At 34.2% G+C, this 18,927-nt stretch overlaps 1 protein-coding gene across 2 annotated transcripts in view; it reads left to right on the top strand.

Annotated features, from left to right (window-relative positions):
• Positions 1 to 18,927, top strand: part of CDH9 (cadherin 9) — a 99,498-nt gene that overhangs the window by 27,156 nt on the left and 53,415 nt on the right. For both annotated transcript variants that reach the window (XR_007630889.1, XM_050332140.1), the window contains exon 2: positions 5,641 to 5,957. Coding sequence is in view for 1 of the 2 variants with exons in the window: in XM_050332140.1 (XP_050188097.1) it covers positions 5,727 to 5,957 (231 nt within the window). In the remaining variant the exon portion in view is untranslated. The remainder of the gene's footprint in view (positions 1 to 5,640; positions 5,958 to 18,927) is intronic.

Here is an 18,927-nt window from a genome sequence, read left to right as displayed (position 1 = left end):
CTTCACAGTTCTGCCATCAGGGATTGTTCAAATATGAATCAGTTCATTCTCTTGCCAGATCCACCCACCTTTGGGACTGGCGTTACCCATTGCGAGTGCTGTAGAGAGGGTGACTGAGCCAACGATGAGGTGAATTTGAACCTGTATTTCCAATGTACATATCCAAGAGACTGGTAAAGCTCTGAAATAACTCTCTTTTGTCACAGCAAGGTAAATATTTCTTATAATGCACCTACAAACTGTATATTCATTTGCCTTAAGACTTTAATTCAACAGGCATTCCAATACAAATTGCTATTATTTCACACTCCCTAAAACTTTATTTATATTAGTGTGACTCCTTGCGTGATGTAGCTAAGGAGACCTGCCCTGGTGTCCAAGACATTAAAAATTGCATTCAACTGTGTCCTAGCAAAATTTTCAGTTGAGCTTATCTCTACTGTATGTAGTGCTGAACAGATAAGCAACCCAGTGCCAAAAAGCATTTCTGAAAATCTATTCTGAAAGGTTTGCAGTACTGGCTGCTGAGTAGAAAAGTGTTTCTTTATTAGTGTGTCCCCTACTTCTGCACTTGAATGAGATCTGATCACTTGTACTCAAAGAATGGGTGTTCATCAGTCAAAAAACTGTTCCTTAAGTTTTGGGGATCCCTTAAAAACTAATTCATCTCTCATAGAAATAAATGAAAACATCTTTCTTGATTACCTCAGGTTCAGTCTATATGTACATTGGTTGTTTCTTTTTAATCCTTTCAATCTCAGCCCCAAACCCATGGGTTCTCTATCCATGAAGGGGAGAGAGGGAAGAAAAAAACTTTAGGAAGAAGATATATTCATATTTGTAGAATGACTGCGCTCAGAGGATATGAGTGCTGCAGTATGTGTATGCATACCTGGGTTATCTTTAGTGAAGGAAGTGATAAAAGTGAACCTACAGTGGCATAGATCCAGTCTTAACCTAAGTCTTGGCATTATCAGTGGCAGTGTGCTGTTTATAGCACAGGCTTTTGTTGCTACAGCTTCATCATTCTTAGTGTTCAGTCTAGGCAGATTAAAGCTACATGCAGATATTTTGTTTTCAAAAGAAAGACAGACAAAGTCAATGAGACTTCTTCCATTCATGCAGGCTACACAAGATTTATACTTGATATATCCTGTTAAAATACATATTTTAATTTTACAGATTCTTTGGATCATCTTAAACATGAGTTACATCTTTCTTATTTAGAGATTAAAGTGCAATATGAAGTGCTGCTGCTGCAGTTAACTCTGCTATTTTTAGCTAACCAGAAGCACCACATCCTTTTTCTTTTAGAACAGAATTCTACTTCACTGTTAACAAGTGAAACAAACTAATGTAGGATACATCATCAAGTTGCCGAAGGTTAGCTTTTTTTCATGTCATGCTTGTGAGTGACTGTGCAGTACTAATTAAGAACATTGCCATGGCAATTGCTATAGAAACATTTAAATTGGCATTATCAGTAACAAATCCCTGCTATTGATCCCAGCAAGGCTTATTTCACACTACACCTGAAGAATTTAAATAGAATATTTTGCATTCAAAAGGACTTTAAAAGATAATTTTTTTCCAGTTGTTGCTGTGCTCAGGAGGATAATGTTTTTCATACAGAGATAATTCATTTACCTGGAACAGTTGCAGGATTCTGATATCACTCCTTGCTGCAAGGAAACACTGCAATGGTTCTAGACTACCACCATGTATCCCTCAAACCATACAAAAGAAAAAATACTTATTACCTCCACTCAGATCCACTAATTTGCAAAATAGGGAAGAAGTGTAAGTTCTCCAAAATTTTTGGCATTAAAATGTTTAACACATGAATACCTCAACCTGAAGAGAATTTTCTAATATAACTAGTAAGAAAAACATTTTCCACTGTTTTACAAGAATAATAAGTTGACATTATACTGATTAAATGATGGAAGAGAAACAAAGCAGGAGAGAGTACATATAGAATATTGATTGACTGCTTAGAAAAAAAGTACTCTCCCTGTTTTCAGACTAAAGACCTTTGCTCCTCTTAGAAGAAATCAATTTAGATGATTATCATAATGTTCAGCAGACCCTATTAGATCCAGACAAATAACTCTCTCTTTACACCTAGTAGCTCCAATTATTGTAAAACAACAACTACTACAACAACAACAACAAAACTAGGGGAAAATGGGCTGTAACTTTTTCTTTGTTTGTTTGTTTTTGTTTTATTCTTCTTGACATTAAAGATTCTTTCCTTTCCGTACTTGTGAATTTCTTCTGTTAATTATCAAGGAAATCAGTAGAGGGCAGCGCTACACAGAAAACCACAGGTTTTCAGCAATCTCGGTTTAACTTCTGCCCTGGTTGGGACAAACTATTGGAACCTTGATTCCTCCGAGAAAAGAACTCTGTGAAAAATTGGTATTTGCACAGAGATAATTTCTTACAACGGGGTCAGAGTATCTGTGTACGGTGCACTGGGTTCCTTTGAACAGCTGGTCTTACTTTTCCAGACTACACCAGAATCCTTTGTTTCAGTATTAAACTTCACCTTCTGAGTCTACCAAATGCAACTCCTGGTCCACTTGAACAGTTGACTATGACATAAATTGTATAAGCCAATGACCACCTTGAAGAATTTCTTTGAGTACGAAGAAAAGAGTATAAACATCATACGGCAAATAGTGTTTGGACAGAAAGGAATTAGTGAAATTTCAGCGAATTAAAAATGTGTTCTTTTGCAAAATAGAAGTGAAGCATTTGAAATTTTATTTACATTTGAAATTATCATGAAACTGAACATGCAATCATACATCTCTAAATGGGCAAATGAAAATATATTGATGTCACCTCTATCTGCATCTGTTTCCAAAAAAGACTAAAACCACAACAGACTAAATTATCTGAGTGTTAGGCTTGTCTAAGTTTTGAAATGAGGACATTTTGAAGAAAAAATTTAAACTGTTTGGCATTTTACATAACTTGTCTTTGACAGAAGTCTTTTAAGGCTTACAGGTTTTGTAAAACATATCTTTAGGATCTTTAGTAGTTTCATGGTTTCATTATTTATTAAAATTTTGCCAGATAAATGTGTCATTTTCATGACTTTTTGTCTATTTAATGGTTTGTTATGATTCAATCCAAAAAAGCTGATGCGTTTTAAGAAACTAAAGAAATAAGTCGGTCAGGACCTTAGATATATAAAAACGTAATATTTATCAGAATAGTTGAGTAATAAAACATAATTTGTATAAAAGCAAAAGTAATCAAATACAAAATTTAATCAGCATGAACATTTGAACCTTATCATTCAGAATGTTGAGAAGACGAACCCTTGAACTACAGTCCAACAAAAAGTGTTGTGATGCAGCTATGAAAGAGCACTATTTGAGGGCACATCAAGCAAGACTGTCTCCAGAAGATATAAGAGATTTTATAAGAGTTACAGAGCATGCCGGTTTTTTTGAAGGTGTTTCTCTTCAGATCAGAATCACACTCTAAAGCCAAAGTCACAGACGCCCCAGCCTTTATACATATTGTGTGTGACCAAGCCCAGCATTTTCCTTCATTGGGCAAACCTGATAGTCTGCCTTTTGAATACAGTATTTCCAACACGTCTACTTCCATTTTGCACCTTAAGTGGGATCTAATTTACAAAGCATGAAGAGTCTCTGCAATCTGCCTCAGATGTTGCAGTGGGATGAATTTGAAGTACATATGATAATCTCTTATGCTCTACATTGATAAATAGTTTTATTCAGTGATAAAAGTTGCTTCAGTCTATATTATACAGGGAATTCAAATCATCAGACTTAAACATGGATAAAGGATTGGCTGAGGGTTTTTTTCTTTTGATCTGTATCCAGTTAATTTCAATCACAAGGCAAGATCATCATTTACTCAAATGTTTTCCAGTTAATGTCAAAATTTACTGGTATTAAATTAGCCACAGGAGAGTTGCACTTTGTCCCTCTGCCTGCAACAGGAACATACTGAGCATTGCAAGGGAGAAAACAAGAATCCAAAGAAAATACATCCACAAATGTATGCCAAGATCTATGTAAATTCATGATTTTATGCAAATAGAGTTAATTTACTTTGTACTTTGATTCTTCAGTTAAAATAAAAAGCAAAAGAAAACGAGTTTTCCTGAGCTATATACATGATCTTCTGCATAAATCTGACACCTATTGAATTGTTTTCTTTTTGTTTTGGAACATGATCTTAGAGAGTGATAAATATTCCAAACCTTCACTTCTTTCTCAGTTAAAACTCTGTTTGAAGTTACTAAAACGCTGAGACTTTGATCCTCCTTCAAGATTGCTAGTTAAGATCCTGAGTCCATACAGGATATAATCATTTTAAGAAAACTTCACACGGGGCCACAGTTCTATTAATTTAATCATTAAGGCCTTTGGAGTACAATTCACTGAATGTTTTCCATGAAACAGTTTTGTTTCTCAACAGACTAATAATTTTCACAAAAAGTATCTTATTTCCAAAATAATTTTTTGTACGAAAAGAAACTCTCTTCCACCAAGAAATAACACAACAAACAGCAGAGTGAAGGTAGCTGTCAGTAATACTGGGTTGCAGAAGAAAGAAGGATATATTTATATGTTTTCTTTTTTTAATTTAAAGATTTCATTATTCTAAAATTTCTGAGTGTTGTGACCTTATGCTACAAACACTGTTCATGGACTAGGAATCTCAAAGAAAATGCACTTTTGCTGCTGAATTATTTTCCTAATATTTCTATAATATACGATGACAGCTCAGCAAAAGATATCCTAATGCAAAAACAGACTTAACATGAAAAAGTTCATGGAAAAGACTGGGACATCAGACACCTAAGCTGTACTGCCAGATAAAGAGTAAAAGTTTAATTTGGTTTGATTAAATATTGCTTACAAACTTCCACACAAATCATCAGAGCCATTTTCAGAAAAACTACAGTTACAGTATGGCCCTATATCATGAAAATTCCAATTCATTCTTTCAGGATTCAGGGAAAATTAAATACATTACAAATGGAGAATTGTGTTCCAAATGTAGAGGTTTTTTAACCACAGAAGGATTCCTATTAATCCACACTTATCTAAAAATTAATGTTCTTTCTTGTTTAAAGAACCTGTTAAAGGCATTAGTAATATTTTATAAATTTCATTTATGAGTTCCTTTCTGCAGAAATAGAAGAAGATACTCTGGACAATTAGGGGTTAATAAAGGGGAAGAATGGGTTGTATTAATCATGAAGCAACAGATAATTAAGATTTCAGACAATTCTGAACAGATATTAAGGGAGGATAGCATCAGAATGAGCTGGGAGTGATTAGGTTGGAAAGTTTCTTATTATTTGGGTTGTTTCTTTGAGTCAGGACACTGCTGGTAGCCAAAATTTTCAGATCAGATATTTTACTCAGATTGTGTCTTAAATCAATGTCGATATACCGTGTGGGAGAGCGAACTAGAAAAAGATGAAAAAGACATTAAAGAATTTGACCTAAAACTCTCTGAATAATTTTTATGATTATTCGTCACTCACATGAGGTATTGTTGTGATCACCAGATTGTGTTCCTGTTTCCTCAGGGGAAAAAAAGTTATTGCAACTTACCCAAATACTTTTCTCCATCCCCTAGGTTCTACTTACAAGAGGAATATAATATTTGAAAAAAAATTTTCTGGTGAATTATTAGAGGAGTGGAGGCTAACAGCATCTCTGTAAATGATGAGGACTGACTCCTTCCTGACAGTTTTGCTTTGGAGCTGTATGTTTCATGTGATTCACATGATGCCATCCCAAAAAAGGACTAACAAGCACTCGCACAGTGAAAGGATAACAGGATTGTCAGAGAATGATGGAAAAACACTGCACCGCACCAAGCGTGGTTGGATGTGGAATCAATTTTTCTTGCTGGAGGAGTACACAGGTCCAGATACTCAATACGTGGGCAAGGTAAGCCTTGTGTTTAAAGGATTCTTTAAAGGTGATGCATCTGACACCCTCGATAATTTCACTTCTTCTTCACAGCTGCTCTGCTTTTTGTACAGCAGTGGTCCCAATTTCTCATTAAGTCCAAGCACAGCACAGACCCCCTGGGGTTTCCATGATTGTTAGAAGTTGTGAGAGAAGTGAAGTAGTTCAGTGAAAAGAAAATGGGAAACTGTTCAGACTAAAATGTTCCAATTTCTTTCTACATATGCCTATGCAAGTTTTATCACTTTTTCAACTGTTAAACGTAAATATTAGATAAGGGAATAGAAAAGTTATGCCTTCATTCATCTATCTTGAGGCATTTGTCAGTATACTGGGCTGTGTACTTCTTCGAGTGAAATCTAGAATTCTATTAATAATAAAATTGCTGTCTATCCACAATTCCAAGTATGAAGGAAGTGTTGTAGGAGAAAAAATCTGCTTTTCATCACTTCTGAATAAACTGATATATTTAGTTAATGACTTGAAGGACTTTACATTCTTTGAGATCTATCTACATCTGCTATTGCCAACAATGGCACCTCTGAAATACAGTTGTCTGCAGTCCTACTTTTTTTGAGAACACATGATTGAAAGATATTTAGTCCTTTGTGGAGTCTCATCATCCACAGATTTCTCATCCATAATAGTTTTTATGAATTACCTAATATTATTATTTTTATGTAATGAATTTTTATCCTAATCTTGCCTTTAGAGTATAGGAGAGAACTTTTCTGCTTGTGACTTTAATCAATTTATGCAATTTATCCATAGGGATTTCTTTACAGCATTTGTTGTTTTCCCTCCGTAGAGTCAGTTTAAGAACCATCTGTTCTTAGGATGAGAGAACATGAAGGTGCACTATCCTTTCAGTCTTTCAAGTGTGTCCTCTACTTTGTTATATCTGCATCCCATTAGTCCCACTTGTAAAACTGTTGCAATGAGTAAAGCATATAAATACTAAAAACAGCATGTTTTTTGATATCTTTGAACTTAGCAGCATGGTAAGTTTCAAGAAAACAACCAAATCATAAACAATCATATGCTGCTGGCACACAATCATTCAGAAGTATAATTCAACTGGGGGCAGATTTAATCACAATCTTAATATGTTCCATCTAGTATGCACTATAAGTATCCCAAAGCATCTTATAAACCCCAACTTTTGAAGAAGATTTAATAATATATATTCATTATAATCTCTGCTACTAAAGTCAAGAAAAATTAGTGGTGTCTCCTCTGTCTCCTCCTTTTGTCTTTACTTTCCTCTTTCAGACCTCAAGTTTTAACTTGTATTTGAATAAATACAAGGAAACAATGATGTATTAAAACAGAAAGGAAAAAAAGTAAGGACAGAAAATATCAAAGGAATGAAAAAAAGTCTGATCAATATTTCAAAAAATACAAAATAGAAAACTTGTTTGATTTATAAATTAATAAAGTATCTCTACTTACATTACATTTTTCAGTTAGTACATTTTTTCAACAAATATTTGGTTTAGTTTCAAGCAGCTATATCTCAGGTAGATGTATTTCCTAAATAAAATTGAAACAGGCAAACAAATAAAAAAAGTTTAGAAAGTGCCATAACAAGTTCCTGTATTAGATACATGTGTAACTTCACTGCAAACACCAATAAAGAGACATAGTTTTACTTGTTTAAAAATAATTTATTTTCTGAAGGCTTCCAACATAAACCTTATTGAAAAATTGCTGGACGTAAAATTTATTTTTGTCAAAAAATAGTAAAACCCAAAGTTTTCAATAAAATTGCATTGCTGCTTTTTAAAAGAAGGCTGGAGGCCAGGGAAGAAATAAGAAAATTATGGAAGACAACTGTTGCATCTTCCAAACACAATAGAATTCTTTTGTTTCAAAGGAAGGACAGCAGTTCATTTCTGATAACCTAAATACATTTTTAATTGAAGTTTCAAAAATAGTGACGAGATCTAATCACATCATGCATAACCCAAGTATAAACAGTTTAAATACAAAAAAACTTGAATGTTACATTGCAGTAATAGGCCTAAGCTAGAATTCTGCTGTCAAATTTGAACATCATATTTCACAAAATAAAGAATTATTTCTGAAAACAACTGCAATGATCAGAGACTTCAAAGACATGAATAACAAGTGTGAGCTGGCATTGTTTGGTACAGATGGAGCAGCTGTCATGAGATCTGACAGCTTCTGTTTCTTCAACCACATGAAAGACTGCTAAAAAAACAATCTGAAGTTCTTGTCATGCTCAGGGTAAGAAGTTGGGTTCATATTGTCACAAGATTGATTTACATTCACCATCACGAAAAAGTTTTTGATAGTAAATACAGTCAATACAGAGAAGTACTAGGTAAAGAATGCTCAGAGAAGCAGAATTATCTTCACACTGGAGGTTTTCATGACAAACTAAAAAAAACACATACCAGAAAGATGACATTGATCCTACCTGGAGGCAGGAGGATGGATATCTCTTTTGAGCCCCATCTGTTTTCCTCTCAAGAATTCTGTGTGTGCTTTTCAAGTCTAATTGTTAAATTAGCTGGACTGGTTGTGAGGAAAAAAAAACAAAACCAAAAACATAAACTAAAAAATAAATCCAAAGAGATAAGAAATAAGTAAATCATCAAACCGTTTATTGCAAACTTCTCCCTTTCTCCTTTTCCTTACTTTTTCCATTTCCTTGTCGCTTCTCCTCCCCTATCCTCTTCTGGGACAGGACATCCAGTATGCAATGACTTTCAGTTTTAAAAAAACAAAGCTGCCTTTATAGATGTTTTGCACTTAATGGAAAAAGGAGAATTTGCAAGATAATTTTTTAAAATTTAGCAACGCGAACTGAAAACTTCTTCCGTGGCATAAATGCATCTAAAAAATTACTGAGCTATTTTTAAAACCAAAACCAATGCAAGACAATTCAACAAAGGCAAAACGACAATAATTCTGCAATTCTTTTCCCATTTTCCTCTCTCGCTCCATGCTTCTTTTTGGAAAAAAATTATGCTCACCCAACACCCAGTGTAGCAAAGGTTGTTGTTTGGAGTTGAGTTTATAGTTCATTACAATGCTTGTTTTTGGGCTTAATCACAGCTTCCCTTCCCTGGGGATCTCCTGAGTGTGCTCTAAGCACAACAGAGTGTGGGACAGGAAAACAGTAATGGAGGTCAGGGGCCTGCACAGTGGAAGCCCCCCAGTGGAGTTTGCTGGGGTTGAGGGTGTTGACAAACTAATAAAATATGAGACTTGAAGTAAAACCACCTGATTTAAAGACACAGTGAACATGGAAAATGGATTCCTCTGCTGTCTCCAATGGTAATTTCCAGCTGCCACTTAAAATATAATTTTCATGTTAATAAAAAGCAGCTTTTCTGAGTTTAACAGGCTCTTGTTCTTGTCAAGCTCCTTATGTGAAAAGGCCTAAAAGGTCTGCCTCCAAGACCTGGTTGGCTCAGGAACTTACCTCTATAGGTAATTGTTATTCTTAGAATAGCCCTATCTTTTTGCAACTTCATGGGCTGATATTTCTCAGCCTTGCAGCTTTAAGCCTGGAAAGAGAAGATTAGACTTCTGGCAATCTACAGACTTATCATTATCTGTTATCAGTCAATCATTTATTGTGCATGAAAAGGTGAGAGGGTGAGGAAAATGTATTTCACAAGATATTTTTCATTATCTTGTTTATTTATTCCATTGATTACACTAGGGGAGCGATTCTGAAGAGGGGAAGTGTTTTGACTACATTGTGGTTTACCGATACTTGCCAGCCTATTGATAAAAACAGTGCAAAACCCATCAGAACAAAACAATATATGACTACTTAAAAAGATAATTTGAGTGCGAAGAGGATGGTATTGTGCAATGTCTTGTCTGTCAAACATGGGTTTATGAATAGTCACCTTGATGACAAATAGGGAAGGTGTCAACCAACAACTGCCAAGAAGAACAAGTATTTTCTTTCTGTATGTGCCCAATACATCAAATTCTGTCTATTGCAGGATTCATCATACGTTTCAGTCTTCTGAAAACTGAAAAAAAAATGTTAGTCTAGTCCATGTAATTAGTCAATTTATCACTGTGCTGGGCATCAATCAAAAGAGGAATTTGTGATCACTCATCAATTAGAGAAATACATAATTATGGACATATCATTGCTGTATGTATTGCTGTAGCAGCACAAACACACTGGGGTAACTTCTGCTCACTCCTACATCAATCTAAGGTCAAGGAACTGATGAAATATCTCTTTTCTGTTTTTACACAGCAGAATTTAATAAAAATAATGAGAAAGCATTACAGCCTTCATGAACATTTTAAAAGTTACCAATTCCTCCCTGTCTTGCTTCACATTTTAGGGAAGTATGCCCATTTCAAATGGAAGACCACTATACTATTTTTGTCAAACTGTGATTGTGAAGAAATGACAACCAGGTTGATAATATTAAATGAGTTTTTTAACTGAAGAGAAATTTCTGTTATATATTCTCCATTTCTGTAGAAGGAAGCTAAGGAAAAATTCTCCCTTGTTTTAGTTGTAAAACTCTTAACAAAATCTCAAAGAAGTTTTTGGAATGGATAATTCCAAAAACAACTACAGGTGTAAATTGGAATGGGTAATTCCAAAAACAGCTACAGGTGTAAATTTTTAGCCTAGATCTTCCCATAAAAATAATAATTGGTATAATAAATACTTGATAATGTTGAAAATAATTATTAATAAAATTTGGTTAAATGTTTGCTTTATATAAATTTTGCTTTATTTTTTTCATCTGTAAAATGTAATTACCAACACTTCTCTAATACTTTTTCTCTTAACATATCTATGTATAAAGTGTTCCCACACAATATTGCAAAAAAAGCTCTGAAATATAATGAAAACAGCCATGAAGTATTGGGTTGAACAGTATATCAGGAAAAACTATGAAAAGGAGGAAAATACAGAATGAAATATTTAATATCTGCTTACTTGGTGAACAGTGCTTGAATGTTTGAATTTGTGATACAAATGACAGCTTTAACTTTGCCTATTGTGTAACAATAACAAAGACAGAAATACTAAGTGGGATACTGTTATACTTCTATTCCAATATTAATAAAATGCATTTACTTAACTTAAAATCTGTGATTATTGTCAACACCTGTAGCCATTTTTGCCCCTTGAACTTTCAGCTGTTGCTACATATTTCTGGTTAAGAGTTTAAACAAATTAAGTTTCCAAATATTGAGAATAAATATGGTTCTTATAAAAACGTTCTGGTTTACAACTTCTACGCATCTTAAGTGGAATTAACACTAATATATCAAACCGATGAAAACGTTTCAAGTACTGATGCAACTTTTTAAAAATGGTGCTTTTCTGATAGTTCAGTCTTACAGGGATTGTGGAAGTAAACATATTTTTCTTTTTAATAAGTATTTGTGATGAATAAACACTGTCAAATACCAGGAGGTAACAGAGCATTAAATCTTCATATATAACTGGGTCAGGTAGCTGAGTGATAGGACCAAATTAACAAATGAAAAATAAAATATTGAAACTGTTTGCTTACCTTGTCTCTCTAGCACTATTGCATTTGCATTTAAAATGGTGAGACTAAAGTTCCACAATAATTTTTTTTTTAAATTGAAAAAATATTGTAGATTCTGTGTAAAACAAGTGACTAAAAGAAATAATAATGTATATTTACCTTTAATTTTAAACCTATGTTATATATAAACAAGTGGTGAGGGCAATAAAATGAATTTAAAGAGAAATTTAGCATGGGAGTAAGTATTTCTGTTTATCTTGTCATTGAAGTAAATGGAAGCAGGTTTGCTACAGAAAAGTAAAATCAATTATTAAAAAAGGGGGTTTTTAACTATCTTTCCAAGTTTCACTGAACATTCAAATACATTAATCTCTGTAAAGGCTAGCAATTATGAAGTCAAAGAGGTAACAGTCTGATTGTCACCCATTCCATATGAAAAATTTAGAATCACATACAGAAAGATGTGAAGGGCAAAATGTGAATCTATAGCAGAAAAAATTCTTTAGTCCTTCAAAAGTACTGATGGAAGCAGGAATCAATCTGTTTTCATCTTAATAGTGATACTGCAGTTAATTTTCTTTGTATTTCAGGTGCCAAAATCTCATCTAACTTCAAAGTGTGTAAAAGAAAAAGAAATAACAAAACCCACCCCAGAGTTTAAAGCCATTCTATGTTCCTAAAACTATGATAAAATGTGTGTGTATATCTATATATAGCACCGTTTTATCTTCAGGATAAAGAAAGGATTTATGTTGATCCCTTTGATGAGGATAAAAGTGAACAGAATAAGCAAAATGTTATAATAATGATGTAAGGATTATTTTTAACAATTTCCACTTCCATAAGTATCATTCAATAAAATATATCAAAGTATTTTCCATTATATGAACAATACCTATTGTGAGACCGACAATTCCATAATATCTGTTATTCTGAGGAGAAAACTGCAGCAAAATTGCTGAAACAGTGATTTGAGGTCAGAGAGTGAGTCAATGACAGCAGTTAGATGCAGAACTGAATAGCCACTGTATAGGGAGAAATTTAGCATCATGGCAAGGCTTATGTATTTGCAGAGGTCCAGACAAGAAAGGACAGTTCTTATCAAGAGTAAAAATCAGTTGGGAAAAAAAGAAAAAAAAAAGGAAAACGAAAAAAAGAGCACTCCTGATAACTTATTTTGAATATTAACAAAATCTCAAATTCTATCTTAAAACCAATCTCCAAATGATTAACAAGTCCATGGTCAATATTTCACTCCAGATGAAGTCATAGGATAATTAGTAAAATAATCAGGTTTTATTTTATGCGCTATGTTCTTTTCTAAAGTACAAAGTAATTTTTTAGACAAAAAAAGATTTAAGCAAAGAATGGAGATTATCAGCATTGAAGACTCTACTTCCCAAAAAAACCTTTTTTTTCATAAATTTAATAGAAAATTAGCATCAATATTTTCAGATTTTTTTTCTGGTGTAACTATGTGCAAAAGCTTTGACTATCCTTGCTGTTAAACTAACAATAATTCACTTTTCCTTTATGCACCTCCTGGTGGGCTTCTGTTTTATTAATATTTGCATTATGAATTTAAAAAAAAAAGCCTTTTAAATACCTTCTGAATTGTTTAATGTCTCCATATTAATATCACTTCATATGATCAGCTTGCAGATTCAGCTATTATATTAAACATTCTTTAGATAAAGCAACCTGTTCACCCGCAGGGAGGGCTTTATACTTGGTTAGGGCCCCATGCTTTGATTCATCTAGGCAATACTCTTTCATGGAGTTTTTATCTGAAGCCTCAGGCAGTCTTATCCTGGCTCTTCTCTAAGCCAAAATCTTCATAGTCTTCATGTTTATTCAGGCAGGTACAATCAGCTTTTGGTTTACGCAGAATCCAAAGCCCATCTCAGGCCCCCTCTAAATGGAGTTACACTTATCAGTTTCTGTTTTGCCATTAAAGTTATTAAGTAGGTTTGTTAACTATTCCAGCCATCACCTTCTCTTTACCCCCAATTACAGTTATGACCTTCCAAAGATGGTATTTTGAAACAAGACTTAAAGGAACCATACAAGTAAGCAATGAAAATTTCAGTAAATACAAAATCAGGGACAAATAAGAAAAAGAAAAAAAATGTTCCTCTAAATATTCCTTTCCTAAATACTGGTTTTCATCATGTTCTTCTTGAAAAAATAGCGTCACTTAGAAAACTACATTATCACAAGACAAATTCAAGGCTTGGTTCTAGTTAAGTCCTGTCCTGGTTACAAACCTTTTTCTTTGATACACCAACCTTTGAGAATCTGCTTCCCAGATTTTACCAAGAGCTGGGCATGTGCCTATATGCCTTGGAGCAGGCATGGGGCAGGAGAATTGCACTCAGGCTGATGAAGGCATGACATGGATACCTCTACTGTGTACTTTCACTGAGTACTCTTCAGCTGGTATGGCAGTTTACATTTGCAATAGTCAGCAGGGTAGAGAAACAGTATAATACTTTAATACCAGTCTGTGTGTGGGTTTTTGTTTGTTTGGGTTTTTTTTATTGTTGTTGTTTGTTTGTTTGTGGGTTGTGTTTTTTTTTTCTTGGTTAACTTTGCAAATAAATGAGCAGTAGCAGAGGAGCTTAGTGATGCTTTGAGTCAGGCAGTGACCTTACCTACCTTCTGTCACTGTTCATTTGAAAATTCAGTTTTAGATAAACATTTAAGATCTAAAGTGTCACCTCTTAACAACAGCATTCTGAAATGAATATTGAGGAATGAACAAATTTCTTTTTGTGAGGTGTGTACAGTGTCCACAAAATATTTAGTTTACCAGTTTGCAATGCAGGATCATATGAAAAATACATCATTTTAAAGTGAAGCTTTGTGATAGAGATAATTGTGAATCAATAATTCAACATAATATTTTTTAGGTTTGAAATGCATTCATGTAAAAGCAAATATGGTTTAGAGGTAGTAAATAACTTAAAATCTTTTGAGTGTTTCTGGAAATTACAGAAAGTTGAACAGCTTAGGAAAAATGCATATTCTGGGATCTGCTTCCTTTGAGTCAGCAGGACAACAGTCTGGTTTTGTTTGTTTGGTGCTGCAAACCTGGAAGTCTGTTTACATATTTAAAGCCAAAAAAGACACTGATCATATTAGCTTATATCTTAACATCTTACCATTCCATTATATTGTATGAATTTTTAAAAATCATGCAGTTCTGATCTATAGATATTTGCCTACATATATATATATATATATATATACACATATATATGTGTATATATATAAAATTATGACTAGAAGTGCTAAACTACTCCTGTTATTGATGTGTCCTTCAGGTCACTGTGGATGACCCATCCTTAGAAACAGTATGACATTCAGGATATTCAGTCAATGCAGTACTTGTCTAACGTTAGGGCAATGGGTAACTATATAAGTTCAAGGACATCAGGTTCATAAAACAAAACAAAACACATCACAAACCCACACACGGGTCTATTCTAATCTGAAAGTTCTAGATGATGGGGCCAGGGAGGCAGGGACTATAAAATAATTAAAAATTATAATAGCCATACTGAGTACTCTCTCAAACCAACATCTCCTATTGCTTCTGAGATAAAGCACTTGGCTAGAAGAACCATTGGTCTCCCCTATTGAAGTATTCCTTGTAAGCTTATTAGTGTAGAGCTGAGCTCAGATCAATTAGTTTTGAAGAAGGAAAGGGATAATCCTTATCCATATGAAAAATTCATGTTGCTTCCATGGCCAGAGATTTTATTCCTGTCTATCTCTGTGCACATCTTTTGGAACTACAATGCATTTTGAGTGCCTCTAAAACAGCAAGAGATATCGCACACACAGACAGATTTCACTCAGGAGCTTCTGGTGAGAGAAATCCATGAAAAAGATATCCTTTGTTATTGTGAAGCCTTTAAAATAATGACGGATTTAACACCTGTTCCAGGGATTGATTAAAGTGACAGTGCTTGATGTTATGATGTGATAATTTCTGACCTGTAGATAAAATTGATAACTACAGACACTTCCTGTAAATCTGTATCTCGTGTTATGGAACAGACAAATGACAGTGTATGGCTGAAAACCTGTAACCCAGACACTGATTTGGAAAGCAAAGAGAGAAAAAATTTTATGTGCTCTGAAATCCAGTTCTTCGTACAGAAGTAAGAATGCAACCACTTTTACAGATTTGACTACAACTTAGCATTTAAGGCAAAGGAGATACAGAAGGTATGCAGAGAAAGGAGATGCTAGAGAATACAGCTCTGGTTTCCAGGACTTTCCCCTTACGTATCAGGGGGAAGGGGATATATATGGAATTTCCTCATATTGTCCTTGTATCATCAGAACCAAAGGACTACTAAGAATTCTGCTGAACCCTTCCTGAATAGAAACCAGATTTACGCTTACCTACTAAGTCAAAATCAGCACCTGCAGCTAATGTGAGCAGTGTTTTTCACAGTAGCATTCTCTAGAGAATTTCTAACAATAGACAGCTGAACACAAGAACCAGATGCTGGAAAACAGAAGATAAGAAAAGTAAATGTCATTTGCCTTGTTTAATATACAGTCACTTAGGTTACCATCACACACAGAGTTTGGCTGTTTAATTAAGAAGTTTGTGCTGATGTCACGAATTAAGTCAGGTAAATACATTGCCATTTAGCACATACGTAAAACTTTTGATTAAACACATATAAATAGAAAATTCAAGCAGTGCTTATACTGCGACTTCAATCTACACTAAAGAACTACTGCAGCTATTAAGATAACTTCAGAGCTTTTAATTAGTTAAAATGCTAATGAAGGAGAATATTGGCTGAGCTGCTGTTGATGATGTATCCTAGCTGCTGTGAATCTCACAAAGCTCTGAAATCACACAATAGGAGCACTGGTCAATATTCTTCCTGTCATTAGCCCTCAATGAGATATTTTAGGTTTGATTGGGATGCTACAAACCCTCATTTCAAGTACAACACTTTTATTTTTTTATAAGAATGAAACTATTATGTTTTAGGTAATATTCATCCATCCTCTTTTCACAAATACAATCTCTTTCCCACCTTTATATACATAACCTTCCTTACTTGAAGTAAACTTAGAGGGATAATTACAGTCAAAATTCCTGGGGTCAAATCAATTTGTACTTTAATACATATCGGGATGACTTGGAAAACTCAATTTCTTTGTGTTCCACAGCTTCAGAATAAATAGCATAGTATAATCACAATATATGGATAGAAATTTGATGTAAATAGACAAATGACTGTAGAAGAAACATATGCATGTTTTGCAGTACTTAGCATGTTTTTTTCCCTCAGGCCAGGAGCTTTAGCTAAAAACTGTGATTAAAAGATGTTTGAGGAATCCTAAAAATAAAGAAATTTTCTTTATTTTCCACTAGTTTCAGAAAGGGTCACTTTGGACACTTAAGAATAGCTTATGCTTCCCTGTTCCTTCTCATTGCTTACTATTTATACTTATTGCTTCCACATTTAAAAAGATATAAGCATACTTGAAAGAAGCATACTAAATCTGACAATTCATGACACTTTGTCAGGTTGAGAGTTCATGCCATGTACAGTCTATTGTTGTTTCTCTATACATTTTCCAGAGTCAGTAGGTCTGGATATATTACAGACAAAACTCAACATTTTGTAGCTGTCAAGTTATTAATGTAATGCTTCATTATGTTAATTTCATGAAAAAGACTTTCAAATTGAAGTTCAATTGAAATTGAATTCAAGCCATTTCTATATAGCTTGAAACCCTTGTCTTAAGCTACAAAGAAAGAAATGCTATGAAAGGTAAACTCAAGGAAAAGACTTTGTAGCCAAGGTGAAGTTATGACTGTCCATGACGTGTCAGATGGAACTAAACAATCTTTAAGATCTCTGACAATCTATAATTCTATGTGAAAGCACCTTAGCTGCACCAGGAACTAAGAGAGAGGAAGGAGAGAAGGGAGAAGGAATATTTTCCATCTGGAGCATGAATTCCACATGAAATAAAAAAAGAGCAGAGATGTGTTCGGACAGCTGAATTATGGTTTATCAAAACTTTATATAGAAATACATTTGGTATAATAAGACACTACCAATGTAACTCTGTTCAATTTTCGGTTTCACAGGGAGGAAAAATCTTTGTCTTTTATAGCTTCCAGTTTTCTTCTGCCAACTTTTGCAAATCTCAAACCAAAATAACTATCACCATTTACACTTCACATTTTACTGCTATTCCTCTCTCAACTGGGAGAAAACAACCTCAGCAAGTAAACCTTAATATACTCCTTTAAGAAAGGCCTTTGAATTATACATGCTGAAACAAAACCCTATTCCAGTCAAAATCATTGAACAGAATGCAATAGGCCACTGTTCCAAACATCTGGAATCCATATGCAGGTATTCACAAACTCACCATTAACATTTTCAAAGTTTTGTGTAAATACAAATACAATCTAAATTTACTGGTGGGAGTGGGAAGAAGTAACAGAAAAGACTACTGTAGAGCAGATTCCTTAGAAACTGCATCACGCAGATGCAATAGAAAAGAAGAATTATACCCTTTAGATTATCATAGCAAATTACAGAACTTATGAAAATATATTCACACTGTGAGGACATTAAAATTGTTTAATGCAATTTGTAGGAATTTTGTTCAAAGAACTTTTTACTTCTACTTATGCATATCACTAAATAGCACTAAATATCACTAAATACAGATGAACACCCAAGCACAGTATTGCACAATACACAAGGCAATGTCTTTGACAGTGAACACAAGAAGAAAGGTAACACACAGTAACTGTATCTAACCTGTGGTATCCAAAACTGCTTCCCCATGCCAAGAAAAGACCCAGTTTTGCATCTTTCTCTCATTCCTCCCTCTCACAGTCTGAGAAGAGCAAATAAAAATAGATGAGACAGATAGGAACCTCCAAATACTCTCCCGTGTGACCAGGATACTACAGTGTTTGGAGTTTCAGGTGTTTGGGCCTGGAAGTGGGCATACTTGTGAATTCACTTGTCCTCCAGATCATATTTCAATCACCTGCCCATCTATCTGGTAAATTTATGACACATCTGAAAAAAAACCCATACAATACTTCTGACTTTAAAGCTCTGTATTTGCACCTTTTGGTCCTTCAATGTACATCCACATTCTAACTGTGATTGCTGCTCAGTGCAATCCTGATTGTTTGATGCACCCTTGGACAGTTTCACTTGTGTTCTGGTAGTAGTTTCACCACAACAGTGTGGAAATCAGCATGGTTTTCATCTCCCAATAAAATATACAGATACACCAATTTAGTGCCGCTAAAAAGAGTTCATTTGACCACAACAACCCCCCAGCATATTTTCTTCACTTTGAAAGTAAGGAAAAAAAAATTCACACTTACTAGAAGGTATTTACAGGAAAATAGA

The sequence above is a fragment of the Myiozetetes cayanensis genome, unplaced genomic scaffold, assembly GCF_022539395.1.
Source record: "Myiozetetes cayanensis isolate MyiCay16 unplaced genomic scaffold, myiCay2020 scf1, whole genome shotgun sequence".
Taxonomy (NCBI): Eukaryota; Metazoa; Chordata; class Aves; order Passeriformes; family Tyrannidae; genus Myiozetetes; species Myiozetetes cayanensis.
Note: the sequence above shows the minus strand (reverse complement) of the source record. Positions and strands in the feature narration are given on the sequence as shown.